Source organism: Chiloscyllium plagiosum, chromosome 24 (assembly GCF_004010195.1).
Source record: "Chiloscyllium plagiosum isolate BGI_BamShark_2017 chromosome 24, ASM401019v2, whole genome shotgun sequence".
NCBI classification, from domain to species: Eukaryota; Metazoa; Chordata; class Chondrichthyes; order Orectolobiformes; family Hemiscylliidae; genus Chiloscyllium; species Chiloscyllium plagiosum.
Window position 1 is genome coordinate 54,113,401 of NC_057733.1, and position 17,575 is coordinate 54,130,975.

Below are 17,575 nucleotides of genomic sequence, written 5' to 3' on the forward strand. Positions count from 1 at the left end.
GAGTGCAGCGTAGGTTCACGAGGTCAATTCCTGGAATGGCGGGACTACCTTACACTGAAAGACTGGAGCGACTGGGCTTGTATACCCTTGAGTTTAGAAGACTGAGAGGGGATCTGATTGAGACATATAAGATTATTAAAGGATTGGATACCCTGGAGGCAGGAAACATGTTTCCGCTGATGGGTGAGTGCTGAACCAGAGGACACAGCTTAAAAATACAGGGTAGACCATTTAGGACAGAGATGAGGAGAAACTTCTTCACCCAGAGAGTGGTGGCTGTGTTGAATGCTCTACCCCAGAGGGCAGTGGAGGCCCAGTCTCTGGATTCATTTAAGAAAGAGTTGGATAGAGCTCTCAAGGATTGGGGAATCAAGGGTTATGGAGATAAGGCAGAACGGCCTACTCCTGCACCTATTGTCTATCAATCTATCTCAGTCTCAAATATGCTCACACAACACCAGGTTTGAGTCCAATCGATTTATTTGGAAGCACTAGCTTTCAGAGTGGTGCTCCTGCATCAGGTAGCTGTGGAGCAGGACCATAAGACAGAATTTATAGCAAAAGATCAGTGTCATGCAACTGAAACAATATATTTCTCCACGCTTCAGGCTCTCTGCCTTTATTCCTGATGAAGGGCTTTTGCCCGAAACATCGATTTTACTGCTCCTCGGATGCTGTCTGAGCTGCTGTGCTCTTCCAGCACCACTAATCCAGAATCTGTTTTCCAGCATTTGCAGTCATTGTTTTTACCTGAAACGATATATTTAACAAGCCAAAGATTGCTGTTAACTCTTTCCTCTTTTAGAATGGGTTGCAGGTTTTATGTTCATTAATAAAAGAAGTTCTGGGATTTACTTAAGTCATATTCTCAAGATAACAATCAAGGTTTTATTTTTTAAAAAAGTGACACCTCAGCTCAGGCAATGCATTAAAAGTGTGAGGTTAGAGTCTGTCTGTATCTCAATCTTGAGTCAGACTGGTTCTATTTCCAAAGTGGAATTTATAAAATATTACATGGATTGACTGCCTGCATTGGCTGCCAACAGGTTGTGTGCACCTTTTGAACAAAATAGAATGTATCTGCAGATATAATTCTACAAATGCAAATTCACCCCATTGACTTGTTTGTGCGTGCATCTGCATGTGAATGTGAGTGCATGAGACTGTGTGTTTGCATGTTTGGTAAAGTGTGTGTGTGTGTGTGTGTGTGTGTGTGAGAGTGTGATGGAGTATAAGCCTGTGAGGGTATGTACATGGGTGCTGGTATGTACATCAGAGAAAGAGAACTTACTAAAGTTTGGTACTTAGCCAAGCTTGGTACTCATGAGGATAGCCTCAACCAGGACCTTGAGTGCATGTCACACTACAGGTGACCCCATCACACTACACATTCTCTCACACACACACTTTTACAAATTTATGCAGCCCCTCTATTATACACACAAACTACCCCACACACTCACCAGCTCATGTTTATCACATGCACATACAATCTCTCTCATGCAAGCACAGACAAGTCCATGAGGTGATTTTACATAACATTTCAGATACATTATTTTGCTCAGAAACTGCATAATCTGCAGGCAGTCAATCCATATAAAATTTTATAAATTCCACTTTGGAAACAGTACCAGCCTGACTCAAGATTGGGATACAGACACACTCTAACCTCACACCTTTAATGCATTGGCTGAGCTGAGATGTCACTTTTTTTTGTAAAACCTTAAGTTATCCCAAGAACATATCGTAAAAGTAATTTTGGGATTTACACATTAATGAACCAAAACCTGTAACCCATTCTAAAAGAAAGACTTAACAGCAATTTAGGTTTGTTCAATATATCATCTCAGTTGCATGACACTGTAATCTTTCACTATCAATTTTATATCTTATAGTCTGCTCCACAACTAACTGATGAAGGAGCAATGCTTCCAAATAAACCTGTTGGACTATAACCTGGCATTGCATGATTTTTAACTTTGTCCACCCCAGTTCAACAATAGCTCCTCCACATCTTAAATATACTCAGTAACCTGGCCTCCACAGCCTTCTGTGGTAATGAATTCCATTGAGTCACCACTCTCCGTCTGAAGAAGCTTCTCCTTACTCTAACCTCACACAGTCCCTGTCATTGCACAAAAGGCTGAAGAATTCCAGACACCAGCCTGGCTGCGAAACAGCACGTGACAAGATCACGAGTCGCGGTAACACCCTTTCCTTCGTCATTGAGCAGGGCGGGAGCGCGCAATCTGAGGGCGAGACCGTGCCCGGCAAGCGGCAACGTGCAGTGGGGCGGGGCCGAGAGCTGAGGGGGCGGGGTTGGAGCCAGTGGCCTCGAGCCGAGCGGCGTCGTCAACAGGGAGGGAGCGGGAGACGGCCGAGAAGAAAGCACCTGGAGCTGAGGGGAAATACAGATGGTTATCTTCTCGATTTCCTCTGGCGTGATTCACTAATTTGTTTGTATGTTTTACCCTGCACGTCAATAATTTAAAGAAAATGGAAATGGACGATGGGGTAGTTTACCAGGATGACTCCAATACCAATGTTATGTCGGAGCGGGTGTCGGGCCTGGCGGCCAGTATTTACCGGGAGTTCGAGCGGATGATCCGCAAATACGACGAGGACGTGGTGAAGGACCTGATGCCGTTGGTGGTCGGTGTGCTGGAGAACCTGGACGCAATGTTCGCCGAGAACCAGGAACACGAGGTGGAGCTGGAGTTATTGAGGGAGGATAACGAGCAGCTGATCACCCAGTATGAGCGGGAGAAAGCCCTACGGAAGCACGCCGAGGAGGTGAGTGTGTGTCTCTGTCTGTGTCCCGGGCCAGGGTGAGGGCGCCGCCGCTCTCCATCGGGATGGCTCCCGCTCAGACATCTCAACCGAACTTCTGCTTCCCCTTCTCCTCATTGGACCAGAGCCTCAGACTAAAACCCACCCCCTTTACTCCCTGCACCGTGATTGGTCATCTGACCCGTCACTCCTTTCGCGAGCAAGTTTGGTTGCGCTACGATGACAACCTAACGGGCCCTAGTTTTCAAAACAAGCCCCAACTTGCGTGTTATTATTTTAAAAAATAAAGCGGGGTATTTATTCCTGAAGGTTGTGTCGACGCCGAATTGCTTTGGTAACATATTTCTTTTGCAATATCTTGTGGCGTGTGTTGGCACAGTGTTTCTTTGCACGTCATCCGCATGAATAAGCGCAACATTGGATGTGGGTTGAAAACAGAATCTTACTGGTGAATTCTTCCTTCGTGGGCCAGAATAACCAAGAAAATTTAAAGTAACATTTCCAACACAGTTTACCAGAGACCAGTTCAGACCTTAACATGCGAACTGTTTTTCTTTAAAATATGAGTTGCGGTGTTAAGAACCTAATGGCCTCTGTTGAGTTTTATTCCAGAGAAAAAGGTTTTGTGACTTCTTCCTAAAAGGAATATCTTTTCAGATACATTGCAGAATATTACAGAGCACAGGGAAACAAAGTGCAATTATTCTTGCAATTACGTGAAAATAAATGATCTTGGAGTTGCCATTGAGACAATTTGCAGAGTCTGGAAGTATAGCTTTTTTCTCCATGCATAAAATCATATAATCAAACCATGCCAACAATTCCTGTGAATTCCTAACTCTTTTTTGGATTTTCATGGAGAATCTGCAGAATAGTTCTATTTTAAAACATCAAATTATTAATAATTCAACATCTTCCACTGATTGTGATTGGCTTTCCATACTGAGACGGGTATGGTGGATGAAAGCCTAGGTTTCCGTATGACACCATATGCACCTGCTGCACTTATTAAATTCTCTGATTAATATTATAACTGAATTGAATATTGGTCTGACTTGATAATCAATTGGCACTTGTGTTGTTTTGACCACATCCTTAGTTCCACCCCCCTCATCTGAAAGATGGTGACTTATCTGAAAGGTAAGTCACCATTCACTCACCCAATACCGTAAACACAGGATTGTTTACATGCCAAACAGTGAGTTATCCCACAATCAGCAAACCAGATCTCTGCAGTCTTGCCACATTCACAGTGGTGGACAACTCACTTCAAGGGTAGCTAATGTCCTAGTGGTATTATCGCTGAACTGTTAATCCAGAGACCCGGCTAATGTCCTGGAGACTCGGGTTCACATCCCACCATGGCATATGGTGAAATTTGAATTCAGTAAAGTTCTGAAATTAAGAGTAACAATGACCATGAAACCATTGTTGACTGTCAGGAAAACCCCTTCTGGTTGACTAAAGTTCTTTCTTTAAGGAAGGACAACTGCTGTCTACATGTGGTTTCAGACTCATAGCAATGTGGTTGACTCTCAACCTCCATTAGAGATGGGCAATAAATGCCCTCATCCTGTGAATAAATACAAAAGTAAAGAGGAGATACCATGAATATTTTCATCTTTAACAATGGAGGAGTCCAGCACATCGGTGCAAATGACAAGACTGAAGCATTTACATTCTCTTCAGCCAGAATTGCCAAGGTGTTGATCCATCTCTTCTTTCTCCTAAAGTCCCCAACATTCAACCAATTTCATAGTCTCCACAATAGCAAGAAATATTTGATGACAATGGAAAGGATGTGGGCCCTGACAGTATTCCAGACAAAGTGCAGAAGATGTGCTCCAGAACTAGCCATACACCAGCAAAGTTGGTTTAGTACATTCAGAACACTGGCAAATACTTGTCAGTTTGGAAAAATGTACAAATATATCCTGTCTACAAAAGGCAAGACAAATCAACCAAGCAGTTTATCGCCTCATCAGTTTACTTTCCATCAGTGGAGTGATGGAAGGTGTTGTGGATACTGCTATCAAGTCAAGGATGTGATGGAATACTGTCCACTTGCTAGGATGGGTGCAACTCCAAAAATACTCAGGAAGCTTAGCACCATCCAGGACAAAGCAGTCTTTTGATTGGCATGCCAATTCTATCACCTATTCACTCCCTTCACTGATGCAGAGAAACTGCAGCAGTGCGTACCATCTACAAGATGCTCTGCAATAACTTGCCAAGGCTCCCTGGAGAATACCTTCCAAACCCACGATTTTATCATTCAGACAATGGCAGCATATATGTAGGAGCACCATCATTTTGCCCTGCATGCCATGCACTATCCTAACTTGAAAATCTGTTGCTGTTCCTTTGCTGTAACAGGATTAAAATCTAAGAACTCGTCCTGTAACAACACAATGTGTGTGCCTACATAAGCAACTTGCTATCACTTTCTTGAGGGCAATTAGGGATGGGTAATGAATGGATGTACGTTTGCTCACTGTCACTGAGCTGAGAGGTTCCTTTTCAGATGTTTCATCACCATACTAGGTAACATCATCAGTGAGCCTCTGTTGAAGCACTGGTGTTAGTGTCCCACTTTCTATTTATGCGTTTAGGTTTCCTGGGGTCGGTGATGTTATTTCCTGTGATGATGTCATTTCCAGTTCTTTTTCTCAGAAATTGGTAAATGGGGTCCAAGTTGATGTGTTTGTTGATGGCGTTCCGGTTGGAATGCCATGCCTCTAGGAATTCTCGTGCATGTCTCTGTTTGGCTTGTCTTCGGATGGGTGTGTTGTCCCAGTTGAAGTCGTGTTCTTCCTCGTCTGTATGTAAGGATACTAGTGAGAGTGGGTCATGTCTTTTTGTGGCTAGTGGATGTTAATGCATCCTGGTGGCTAGTTTTCTGCCTGTTTGTCCAATGTAGCATTTGTTACAGTTCTTGCACGGTATTTTGTAAATGGCATTAGTTTTGCTTGTTGTCGGTATGGGGTCTTTTAAGTTTATTAGCTGCTGTTTTAATGTGTTGGTGGGTTTGTGGGCTACCATGATGCCAAGAGGTCTGAGTACTCTGGCAGTCATTTTCGAGATGCCTTTGATGTAGGGGAGAGTGGCTAGGGTTTCTGGACGCGTTTTGTCTGCTTGTTTGGGTTTGTTGCTGAGAAATGGGAGGACTGTGTTCATTGCGTACCTGTTCATTTTGAATACACTAATTTTCCTCTACTCTTCGTAATTGCTCTGTGTTGCAGTGTGTGGTGGTTGGTTGAAATAATGTTCTAATGCAGCTTCATTTGTAGGTGTTGGGATGATTGCTTCTGTAGTTCAATATTTGGTCCGTATGTGTTGTTTTCCTGGAGACGCTGGTTTGAAGTTGCCTTTGATTGTTTGCTCTACTGTGACATCTAGGAATGGCAGTTTGTTGTTGTTTTCCTCCTCTTTAGTGAATTTTATGCCAGTAAGGGTATTGTTGATGGTCCTCTAATTTGTTCCGTTTGGTGATGACAAAGATGTCTTCCATGTAGCAGACCTAAAGTTTTGGTTGGAAGATTGACAAAGCTGCTTGTTTGAGTCTCTGCATTACTGCCTCTGCTAAGAACCCTTAACATGGAGATCCCATGGGTGTTCTGTTGGTTTTGTTGTTGAAAGTGAAGTGGGTGGTAAGGCATAGGTCCACTAGCTTGACGATGTTGTTCTTGCTGGTGAAGTTATGGTGTTTGGTGGATGTGTCTTTGGTTCTTCTAATTGTGTAGTCAGTGTTTCCTTGGTCAGGTTGATGCTGATATGAACAGGGCTGTTATGTCAAAGGATGCCATTATTTCATCCTCTTCTGTCTTGGTGTTTTTGGTGTTCAGGAATTCTTGGATGGAGTGTTGTGAGTCTTCTACTCTGTTTTAGTCTTTAATGTAGCTGCTTGGCTAATCTGTACGTTGGTGTTCCAGGTAGTGACACTGTGGGTCTGAGGGGGTGCTCCTGGTTTTTTTCAATAATGGCTAATGAATCTTAGCTTATCCAATAACACCCATGCCTTGCAAATGAGTTTTAAAAAAAAGTCCAAAAATAATATTTGCACTACAGCAGTGACCTATTTTACAGTTACTGAACATATACAGCACTTCCCATTTATCAGCTCAAACTATAATTCTGATGTGTAGATGTATTTGAATTACTTGACATAGAAGGCTGCACAAATGTTTACTCCACTGCATCCTGGGATGAGATGCGGAGAAATGGAATAGAATGGGACCAGTGCTCCCCAGAGTTAAGAATGAGAGGTCATCTTGTTGAGTCAAATTCAAGAAAATGATCTATGTTTAACTAATTTAAGGAGTCTGTCTAAGAAAAAGACTTGATAGCTGTCAGGAGGCATTTTGACTGAGGAGTCTGGAAATTTGAATTATGTAATCTAGAGGCTATCTGTGAACTGACCACAGCCTTAGAATACAATTTCACCCAGACGTGGAAACAGAAAATACTGGAAATAATTAGCATGTCCAGCAGCATCTTCCCTTTTTCTCAGATCTTCCTTGTTTCAACAACTGGTTCAGGTTCTTCAGGTATCTTGACTGTGTTTTCAGCTGAATATGCAACACACTCTGGAATGCTCTCTGAAATTGTCCATCACTTCAGAGTCCTTCTTAAAATCTGACTCTTTTCACACAAGCTTTTGGTTACTGTTCCTAATATTTTGACTTTGTTGAGTTTTTTAACTGCCTTTGGATGTTGTTCTGTGTTCTACCTTTTATCTACAGGGTAGGCACTGGCGAAGTGGTATTATCAGTCAACTGTTAATCCAGAGACCCAGATAATGTTTGGGGCGGCAAGTTGGCTCAGTGGCTAGCACTGCTGCCTCACAGCACAGGATCCCAGGTTCAATTCCAGCCTCGGGTGACTGTGCAAACTCCACACAGTCACCCGAGGCTGCATGGGTTTTCTCCGGTTTCCTCCCACAGTCCAAAGATGTGCAGGTCAGGTGAATTAGCCATGCTAAAATTGCCCATAGTGTTAGGTGCATTAGTCAGAGGGAAATGGGGTCTGGGTGGGTTACTCTTTGAAGGGTCAGTGTGGACTTGTTGGGCCGAAGGGCCTGTTTCCACACTGTAGGCAATCTAATCTATCAATATGATCAGATAAATTCGGAGCAGGAATAGGCCACTTGGTCCTTTGAGCATGTTTTGCCATTGATGAAAATCTTGGCCAATCTGATGACTCCACATTCCTACATGCATTCGGAAAACGTTTCAGCATCATGCTTGGCAATAATCTATTGACCTGTCTTAAAACTATTCAAAGACTGTTTACGACATCTTTTGAAGAAAGGAGTTCCAAAGACACTCCATCTTCGTTGTCCTCATCCCTTTTGCTAAATCGTTCATTGGTTATTTTTAAACTGTGACCCTAGTTCTAGGCTCTCGTACAAGAGGAAGCAAACTTTTTGTGTCCATTCTATCAGGACCTCTCTCAAGGTCTTGTATGCTTCAAGAATTTGTCTGTTGTTTTTCTAAATTCCAGTGGACAAAATCTTAATCTGTCCAACTTTTCCTCATAAGACAATCCGCCCACTCCTGTTATTAGAACTTTCTCTGAACTTTTTCCAACACATTTACATCCTTTCTTGCATAAGTTGATCAGTATTTGGACTTTTCAAGATGGCGGTAGGGTAGCAGTGCTGCATGCAGGCTCTTACCCAAGGCTCATCCGCTCCCATCATTTTTTTCTTCTTTCCCTTTTCTTTCATTTTTCTTTTCTTTTGTAAGTCAGTCGACAGCATCAGTGAGAGTGGGTTATGTGTGGAGTGGTGGCAGCCTCTTTGAGGTTGGAGGTGGTGGCAGGGGGTGTGGCACTTCCTGATGAATAGTGGCAGCAGTAGCAAGGACATTCTCCCGGTGTTTGGGGCCAGCGGCAGCATACCTCCTCTAGCAAGCAGAGGCAGCAGAAGTGCCATCACACTCTTTAAGATGGCAGCACCGGCAAAGCAAAATCTCTGAGGAGGGGGGCAGGAGAGGGACTATTGATGCAGCCTGGTCTGGCAGCAGAGCCAGGAACTCCTGGTTGCAGTAGGCCCAGAAGAGAAACTCCTGGCCTCATAGAGATGGCAGTGGAGCTTGGCATTCCTGGTTGTGGACAGTTGTGGGTTCAGAGTGGGCAGTGGTGTTGGCACGGTGGGCCCAGAGGTGAAGAGCTGGCGCCTAAAGTGGCAGCTCCTGTGATGGTGGGCCCAGTGCAGGGGGTGGTGATGGAGATGTAGTGTTGCTGGTGAGTTAACTCAGAATTTGTGGGCGGCACAGTGGTTAGCACTGCTGCCTCACAACGCCAGAGACCTGGGTTCAATTCCCGCCTCAGGCGACTGACTGTGTGGAGTTTGCACGTTCTCCCCGTGTCTGCGTGGGTTTCCTCCGGGTGTGGACTTGTTGGGCCGAAGGGCCTGTTTCCACACTGTAAGTAATCTAATCTAATCTAATTAACTCATGGTGAGGTTACAAACTCTTTTTACTCTCTCTCTCTAGTCTTAAACTTTTTAAAATGGCACAGGATTGTGGCGACAGTTGAAGCTTTTCACTATTTTCTTGTATTATTCACCTGTAAAATGCAAATGACAATAAATCATTCAAATACAAATTCACACTGTACACAGCACTCCAGATTTGATCTCACCAGTGCCTTGTATAAACTGAAGCACAGCATGCTATTTTTGTGTTTAGTTCCCTTTTTAAATAAACAATAATGTTCTGTTAACTTTACTTAATATTTGTCATATGTTTGTGATTCATGCACTAAAACATCTAGATCCTTCTGTGATGGAAAATTATTTCCCTTCAGTTGATCATATAAAATACTGTTGATTTTGAATAGAATAAATTCGTTGAAACTTTATTGCTGGAACAGCACAGCAGGTCAGGCAGCATCCAGGGAACAGGAGATTCGACGTTTCGGGCACAGGCCCTTCTTCAGGAATAGAATAAATTCAAACTACAAGGGGATGTCAGTTGTTGGTTCATGTCCAAATCATGTTAACAGGAAGGAAAAGGTTTGTTAACTTCAAGGTTAACTTTAACATGTAGCAAGTGGTTAGGAAGACAAATGGTACATGGCATTTCATAGCAAGGGATTAGTGTAAAAGAGTGGAAAAAACAAGTCTTATTCCAATTTATCCAAGGTGTTGAGCCACCTTTTGAATGCTGGTAACTATTTTATCTGAAGAATGGTTTGACTCGTTTTAAGAGTGATTGCAATGAAGATGGGCAAGCTTGATAGCTGGCCTGAGCGGGCTTTCCTATGTGGAACAATTCAGAATAAAGCTGCCCATACTCTTGTAGTTTAAAGAATAAAATGTAACCACAATGAGCTGTGTCACGTTCTGAATGTGCTTGACTCTGGATGCTGAGGTCCAGAGTGTGGAATCTGGGGGATCTTAGGCTAACAGATTAACTGTCTCTTCACCTGGAAGATAGTGATTTACCTCTCCTAGAGAGCTCCAGTGGCTTCACCACTGAATATATTCAAGTTGTCGATCAATAAGTTTCTCCCTAAATATTTAAAGATAACAAAGAATTGTGCAGCAAATGGCAGTGAGGTAAAAAATCAATCATGATTTAATCCAGTAATGGAGCAGATTCAAGGAGCTGAATAGTCTGAACCTAAAAAGACAGGTAAATGGATAGGAGAAGTGTAGGGGATAATGGCCAAACGTAGACACTAGTTCAGGAGTAGGAGAAAGTGAGGAGCAGATGCTGGAGAGTCAGAGTCAAAAAGTGGCCCTGTGGAAAAGCACAGCAGGTCAGGCAGCATCCAAGAAACAGGAGAGTCGACATTTTGAGAAGAGCTTATGTCCGAAATGTCGACTATCCTGCTCCTCGGATGCTGTCTGTCTTGCGGTGCTTTTCCAGCACCACATTTTTCAACATAGGCACTAGTTCAGTTTCGGAAACCTGGTCAGTATGGATGAGTTGGGCCGAAGGGCCTGTTCCTGTCCTGTATACCTCTGTGACTAGTCCTCCAACTCAAATGCTCCCAAAAAGGAGTTGATGTTAAATCATGACTTATTGAATGGCAGAGCGAGTCTACTGTGCCTTGACTTATTCCAACTCCTATTTTATTTCATTTTCTAACATGGGGTAAATGAGGTCAATTTTAAATGTGTAAATTACAATTACTTGTAATTTATTAAACCAGCACAATGACTAAATGCCATCATATCAACTGATAAAGCAAGGTTGTGATTAGCTTTTATTTGCTTGATGTTCAATCTTCAATATGTTGCTTACATAATGTAGAATAAATAAATATGAAATTAGTGCACTTAAAAAGTATCAAGTCATTAGTGATGGAAACTCTTGTTTCAAAATAAAAGCATATTCTTTTAATTCCTCTGAAGTAAATTTGCTTGTATAAAACCGCTTTCCTCTGCCACCTAATGTCCACTATTGAGTCTTGGTCTTTCTTAAGCAGTCTGACCAAGTTAATTTTAAAGTCAGGTGATTGGCTTCTGAAACCACAAGCTTGGTATCACAATGATCTGAAATTCCTTCAGTCTTGTCATGAATTGTATCTACTTTGTAGTGCTGATTTTCAATTTCATTTTAATCCTTCTAGTGAACGTAAAATTTAAACTGGTTAACTGCTTTGTGAAGTTTAAATTTTTATGTTGTAAATTTATTATCTGTGTTTGTCCTCCTAAGATCCATTGTGTTCTCTGAAACAATTGAGTTTTAAATACTGTGCTTTTAAGACAAGTGCAGATCTCCAGACAAAAACATGAATTGGAAGCATGAGTAAGCCATTCAATGTCTCAAGCCTGCTCTACTATTCAACAAGTTTATGGCTGATTTGTATTTTGGCCTTCACCCTGTTTATTACGAATAAATCTGATCCCACCTGGAAAATATTCAATGACACCGCCCTGTTTCTGTCAGAGAATGAAATTTCCACAAACTAACACCTATCTGATAGAAGAATTATTTCTAATTTCTTCATAAATGGGGAGTCCGTTTTTATTTTTGAACTGTATTAACTAATTCTAGCCTCTCCTACAATCTGTGCTTTGTCTCTGACTGACTCTAAGAGAAAACGAGCATTCAGCACCTGCCAATTCCCCTCAAGATCTTAAAACATTTCGTTAAGATCATCACTCCTTCTGAACTCTAATGGTTACAATCTTTTGTTATAAAATAACTTCTTCGTTCCTAGAAATCACTCAAGTAACCTTATAACCAAGCGAAATGAATTTCATGCTGAATGTCTGCATTGTCTGAGGGATTAAATTATATGAAGTACTGACAAGAAAATCACATTTAAATTAGTATACAAAATGTTTTGGAGATTGGAAGTATGTAACTTCAACAAAGTAATTTTTTTTGTGAAGTTGTAGCCTGCATTTTATTTTCATTCAATCAATCATCTTTTATGGAGTTAGTTTTAAAGTTGAACCTGATTTCTAAAATTTATGAAATTATTAAATACATGTACTTTATCTTTACTCGAGTAGTAAGGGTATGGAATGCTGTGCCTGCAACGGTAGTAGATTCGGAAATGTGTTGCTGGAAAAGCGCAGCAGGTCAGACAGCATCCAGGGAACAGGAGAATCGACGTTTCGGGCATAAGCCCTTCTTCAGGAACACAGCCACATCTCCACGGTAGTAGATTCGCCAAGTTTAAGTGCATTTAAGTTGTCCTTGGACAGGCAAATGGACGTGCATGGAATAGTGTAGATGGGATGGGCTTCAGATTAGTATGACAGGGCGGCGCAACATTGAGGGCCGAAGGGCCTGTACTGTGCTGTTATGTTCTATGTACATTCTGAATAGATTTGAGAAAATAGTATGTGCATAATTAACCTTAAGCAGGACTTCAGGTATATGTAAATTTCTTTGTGTGGGAAGTGTGTTGGACCATAGATGGGAAAATATGCTTTTGATTATTTTAAATAACCACCTGATGAAGGAGCAGCGCTCCGAAAGCTAATGCTTCCAAGTAAACCGTTGTGATTTTTACTTTGTACACCCCAGTCCGACACCGCCACCTCCAAATCTTGATTATTTTAGTTTTCACGCTGACTTCAAGCCAAAAGTAGCAGCCACTAATTGTTCTGCCTTCTTATTACTTGTCATGTGTTCACGGAAATCAAATGTTTTCCTTAGTCAGATCAGCTTTCTGAACTATAATAGAGTCACAGAGTCATAGAGATGTACAGCATGGAAATAGACTTTTTGGTCCAACACGTCCATGCCGACCAGATATCCCAACCCAATCTAGTCCCACCTGCCAGCACTCGGCCCATATCCCTCCAAACCCTTCCTATTCATATACCCATCCAAATGCCTCTTAAATGTTGCAATTGTATCAGCCTCCACCATTTCCTCTGGCAGCTCATTCCATACACGTACCATTCTCTGCTTGAAAAAGCTGCCCCTTAGGTCTCTCTTATACCTTTCCCCTCTCACCCTAAACCTATGCCCTCTAGTTCTGGACTCCCCGACTCCAGGGAAAAGACTTCGCCTATTTATCCTATCCATGCCCCTCATAATTTTGTAAACCTCTATAAGGTCACCCCTCAGCCCCCGACGCTCCAGGGAAAACAGCCCCAGCCTGTTCATCCTCTACCTGTAGCTCAGATCCTCCAACCCTGGCAACATCCTTGTAAATCTTTTCTGAACCCTTTCAAGTTTCACAACATCTTTCTGATAGGAAGGAGACCAGAATTGCACGCAATATTCCAACAGTGGCCTAACCAATGTCCTGTACAGCCGCAACATGACCTCCCAACTCCTGTACTCAATACTCTGACCAATAAAGAAAAGCATACCAAATGCCGCCTTCACTATTCTATCTACCTGCGACTCCACTTTCAAGGAGCTATGAACCTGCACTCCAAGGTCTCTTTGTTCAGCAACACTCTCTAGGACTTTACCATTAAGTGTATAAGTCCTGCTAAGATTTGCTTTCCTAAAATGCAGCACCTCGCATTTATCTGAATTAAACTCCATCTGCCACTTCTCAGCCCATTGGCCCATCTGGTCAAGATCCTGTTGTAACCTGAGGTAACCCTCTTCGCTGTCCACTACACCAATTTTGGTGTCATCTGCAAACTTACTAAACGTACCTCTTATGCTCGCATCCAAATCATTTATGTAAATGACAAATACATTGCACTAGGCTATAATTTTGTTGTTTGGTAAATTATATGGCATGGTATTAAGCACTTCTGTCACTTCCTGTTTTCTTAAAGCTACATGTTCCTGATATTTTCATCTGTTATTTGGTTTTAATAGTTTTTAAGTATGGGAAAGCTATTTTAAATTAATTGGTTTCTGAATTGATAGTCTTTATGATGTTTTGACTCATACAACTCATTTGTCCTATCCAGATTTGCCCAGCTATGTAGTTGAAAAGGAATTCTTTTAAAATTATGTGGGATGTGGATGTTGAAAGCAAGCATCCCTAATTGAGCTTGAGGGTGTGGGTGAGCCACCTTTAGTGAACTGCTGCAGTCAGTGTATTATTGGCATGTTACTAGTGCCTATAGGAATGGGGTTCTGGAATTTTGCTCCAACAACAGTGAAGAAATGGCAGTTTAGTTGCAAGTCAGGATGGTGTGTGATTTGCAGGGGTTGCAGCTGACCGTGTTCTTATGCATCTGCAGTCCTTATTTCCCTTGGCGGAGTAGAAGGAGGACTCAAAGTGTTCGGCCACAGGGCGGGTGGGGCTGTTTAGTGCGAGTGTCCCAGAGATGTTTTCTGAAATGTTCTGCAAGTTGGCGTCCTGTCTCCCCAGTGCAGAAGAGACCACATTGGGAGCAACGGTCACAGTTGGTAATGTGTGTGGAGGTGCAGGAAAATCTCTACTGGATATGGAAGGATCCTTTGGGACCTTGGATGGAGGAGTGGGCGCAGGTTTTGCACTTCCTGAGGTGGCATGGGAAGGCGCCGGGAGCGGTGGGTGGGTTGGTGGGGGGCATGGACTTAACAAGGGAGTCGCGGAGGGAATGGACTCTGCAGAATGCTGATAGGGGTGGGGAGGGAAATATATCACTGGTAGTGGAGTCTGTTTGTAGGTGGCAAAAATGGAGGACGATGATGTGTTGTATCTGGAGGTTTGTGGGCTAGAAGGTGAGGACTTGGAGTGGGGGGGGTTTCAAGGGCGGAGGTATGGGAAATAGAGGGGATGCGCTGGAGGGCATCATTGACCACGTGGGAAGGGAAATTGCAGTCCTTGAAGAAGGAGGCCCTCTGCGATGCTCTGTCGTGGAATTGGTCCTCCTGGGAGCAGATGCGGCGGACGCAAAGGAATTGAGAGTAAGCAATAGTGTTTTTACAGGAGGTAGGGTGGGAGGAGGTGTAGTCCAGGTAGCTGTGGGAATTGGTGGGTTTGTAGTAGATGTCCATGTTGAGTCAGTCACTGGAAATGGCAAAGGAGAGGTCCAGAAAGAAGAGTGAGGTGTCCAAGATGGTCCAGGTGAACTTGAGGTCAGGGTGGAAGATGTTAGTTAAGTTGATGAACTGTTCAACTTCCTCGTGGGAGCACAAACTGGCACTGATACTGTCATCGATGTAGTGGCAGAAAAGGTTGGGAATGGTGCCGGTATAGCTGCGGAACATGGAAGGGGCAGGCGTGGCTGGGGCTCATGCGGGAACCCATGGCTACTCCTTTGGTCTGGAGGAAGTGGGAGAATGAGCACAAACTGGCACTGATACTGTCATCGATGTAGTGGCAGAAAAGGTTGGGAATGGTGCCGGTATAGCTGCGGAACATGGAAGGGGCAAGCGTGGCTGGGGCTCATGCGGGAGCCCATGGCTACTCCTTTGGTCTGGAGGAAGTGGGAGAATTCGAAGGAGAAATTGTTGAGCGTCAGGACCAGTTCAGCTAATCAAATGATTGTGTCATTGTACGGGTCCTGATTGGGGTGCTGGGAGAGGAAGAAATGGATGGCTTGGACACCTTTGTCAGGTAAAATGGATGTGTATAGGGACGAATGTCCATGGTGATGATGAGGTATTGGGAGCTGGGAACCGAAGGGTGTGGGTGGTGTCTCTAATGTATTTGGGGTGATCCTGAACCAAGGGGGACAGGACGGTGTCAAGGTATGTAGGGATAAGTTCAAGGGGGCAGGAACAGACTGAGACGATGGGTCGACCGAGGCAGTCAGATTTGTGAATTTTAGGTAGGAGGTAGAACCGGGGTGGTGCAGGGTTCCTGGACTATGAGGTTGAAGACTGTTGGTGGGAGATCCTCCTGAGGTGATGAGGTTGTGGATAGTCTGGGAGAAGAGTCTTGCTGAGTTGCTACACTGCATCTGGTGTGTGACACACATTGCTCTCAGTGAGCAATGATGGAGGTGGTAGATGGGATGCCAATTAAATAGGCTGCTTTGTCCTGAATAGTGTAAAGCCACATGTGGTGTTGGAGCTACACTCATCCAGGCAAATGGGGAATATTCCAACACGTTCCTGACTTGTGCCCTGAAGATGGTGGATAGGCACTGGAAAGTCAGGAGGTGAGTTTCATAGTACATGTTTTTGTAACCACGGTATTAAAATGGTTAGTCCCATTCAATTTCTAGTCAGTCATAACCCCAGAATGTTGATAGTTGATCGTGAACAATGGAAATGCTATTGTAGGTTAAAGGGTGATGGTTAGATTTTTCCTTGTTAGAGATGGTTGTTGTCTAGCAATTTTACTTGCCACTTGGAAACCTAATTTTTAAAAAAATCCTGGCTTTTGTCCAGGTTCTCCTGAATTATTCAGGGGCACAGGTGGATATTTCTGTGGCCACAAAACAGATTCCAGGATGCTGTGTTGTCCCCCTGCTGCTAGGGTGCAGGCATATACAAAAGGGAGCGAAAACAGAGGTCATGGTACGTATTGGTACTAACAACATCGACAGAAAAGTGATGAGGTCCTGCAAAGGAAGTTCAGTGAGTTAGGTAGGAAGTTGAAAAGTAGGACCTCTGGGGTTGTACTCTCAGAATTATTTCCTATGTCTTATGCCAGTGAGACTAGGAATAGAAAGATAGAACAGTTAAATATGTGGCGAAAGAGCTGGTGTTGGGGGAGCTTTAGATATGTGAATCATTAGGATGTCTTTCAGGGCAGATGGGACCTGTACAAGTAGGGCAAGTTGCAGCTAAACTGGAGGGGCAGTAATATCCTGGCAGTGAGCTTTGCTTGTGTTATTTTGGAGGTGTTAAAACTCATAAGAACCAGAGCAGTGGATCAGCAAGGGAAATGAGTGAGGAGTGGGCAGAGACTAAGATCAGTAAGGCTAAAAGGAAGAGCAGACAAGGAGAGATTACTGAACACTGTGGGACTGGTAGTCTCAAGTGCACTTGGTATAAAGTGAGGAACATGACAGGTAAGGCAGATGAATTTAGAGTTTGTGAGAAGATTGGTAGCTAGGGTGCTTGTTGTTGTGGTTCTGTTTGCCGAGCTGGGAATTTGTGTTGCAGACGTTTCGTCCCCTGTCTAGGTGACATCCTCAGTGCTTGGGAGCCTCCTGTGAAGCGCTTCTGTGATCTTTCCTCCGCCATTTGTAGTGGTTTGAATCTGCCGCTTCCGGTTGTCAGTTCCAGCTGTCCATTGCAGTGGTCGGTATATTGGGTCCAGGTCGATGTGCTTATTGATTGAATCTGTGGATGAGTGCCATGCCTCTAGGAATTCCCTGGCTGTTCTCTGTTTGGCTTGTCCTATAATAGTAGTGTTGTCCCAGTCGAATTCATATTGCTTGCCATCTGCGTGTGTGGCTACTAAGGATAGCTAGTCGTGTCGTTTCGTGGCTAGTTGGTGTTCATGGATACAGATC

General features: G+C 43.4%; 1 protein-coding gene across 4 annotated transcripts in view; it reads left to right on the top strand.

Annotated features, from left to right (window-relative positions):
* Nucleotides 1-2,295: 2,295 nt before the first annotated feature.
* spag9b (sperm associated antigen 9b) overlaps nucleotides 2,296-17,575 on the top strand; it is a 293,766-nt gene continuing 278,486 nt past the window's right edge. For 2 of the 4 annotated variants that reach the window (XM_043715172.1, XM_043715174.1), the window contains exon 1: nucleotides 2,296-2,793. In XM_043715172.1, the coding sequence (XP_043571107.1) occupies nucleotides 2,497-2,793 (297 nt within the window). In that variant the 5' untranslated portion in view covers nucleotides 2,296-2,496. The remainder of the gene's footprint in view (nucleotides 2,794-17,575) is intronic. The other 2 variants (XM_043715173.1, XM_043715179.1) reach the window with 2 other exon arrangements.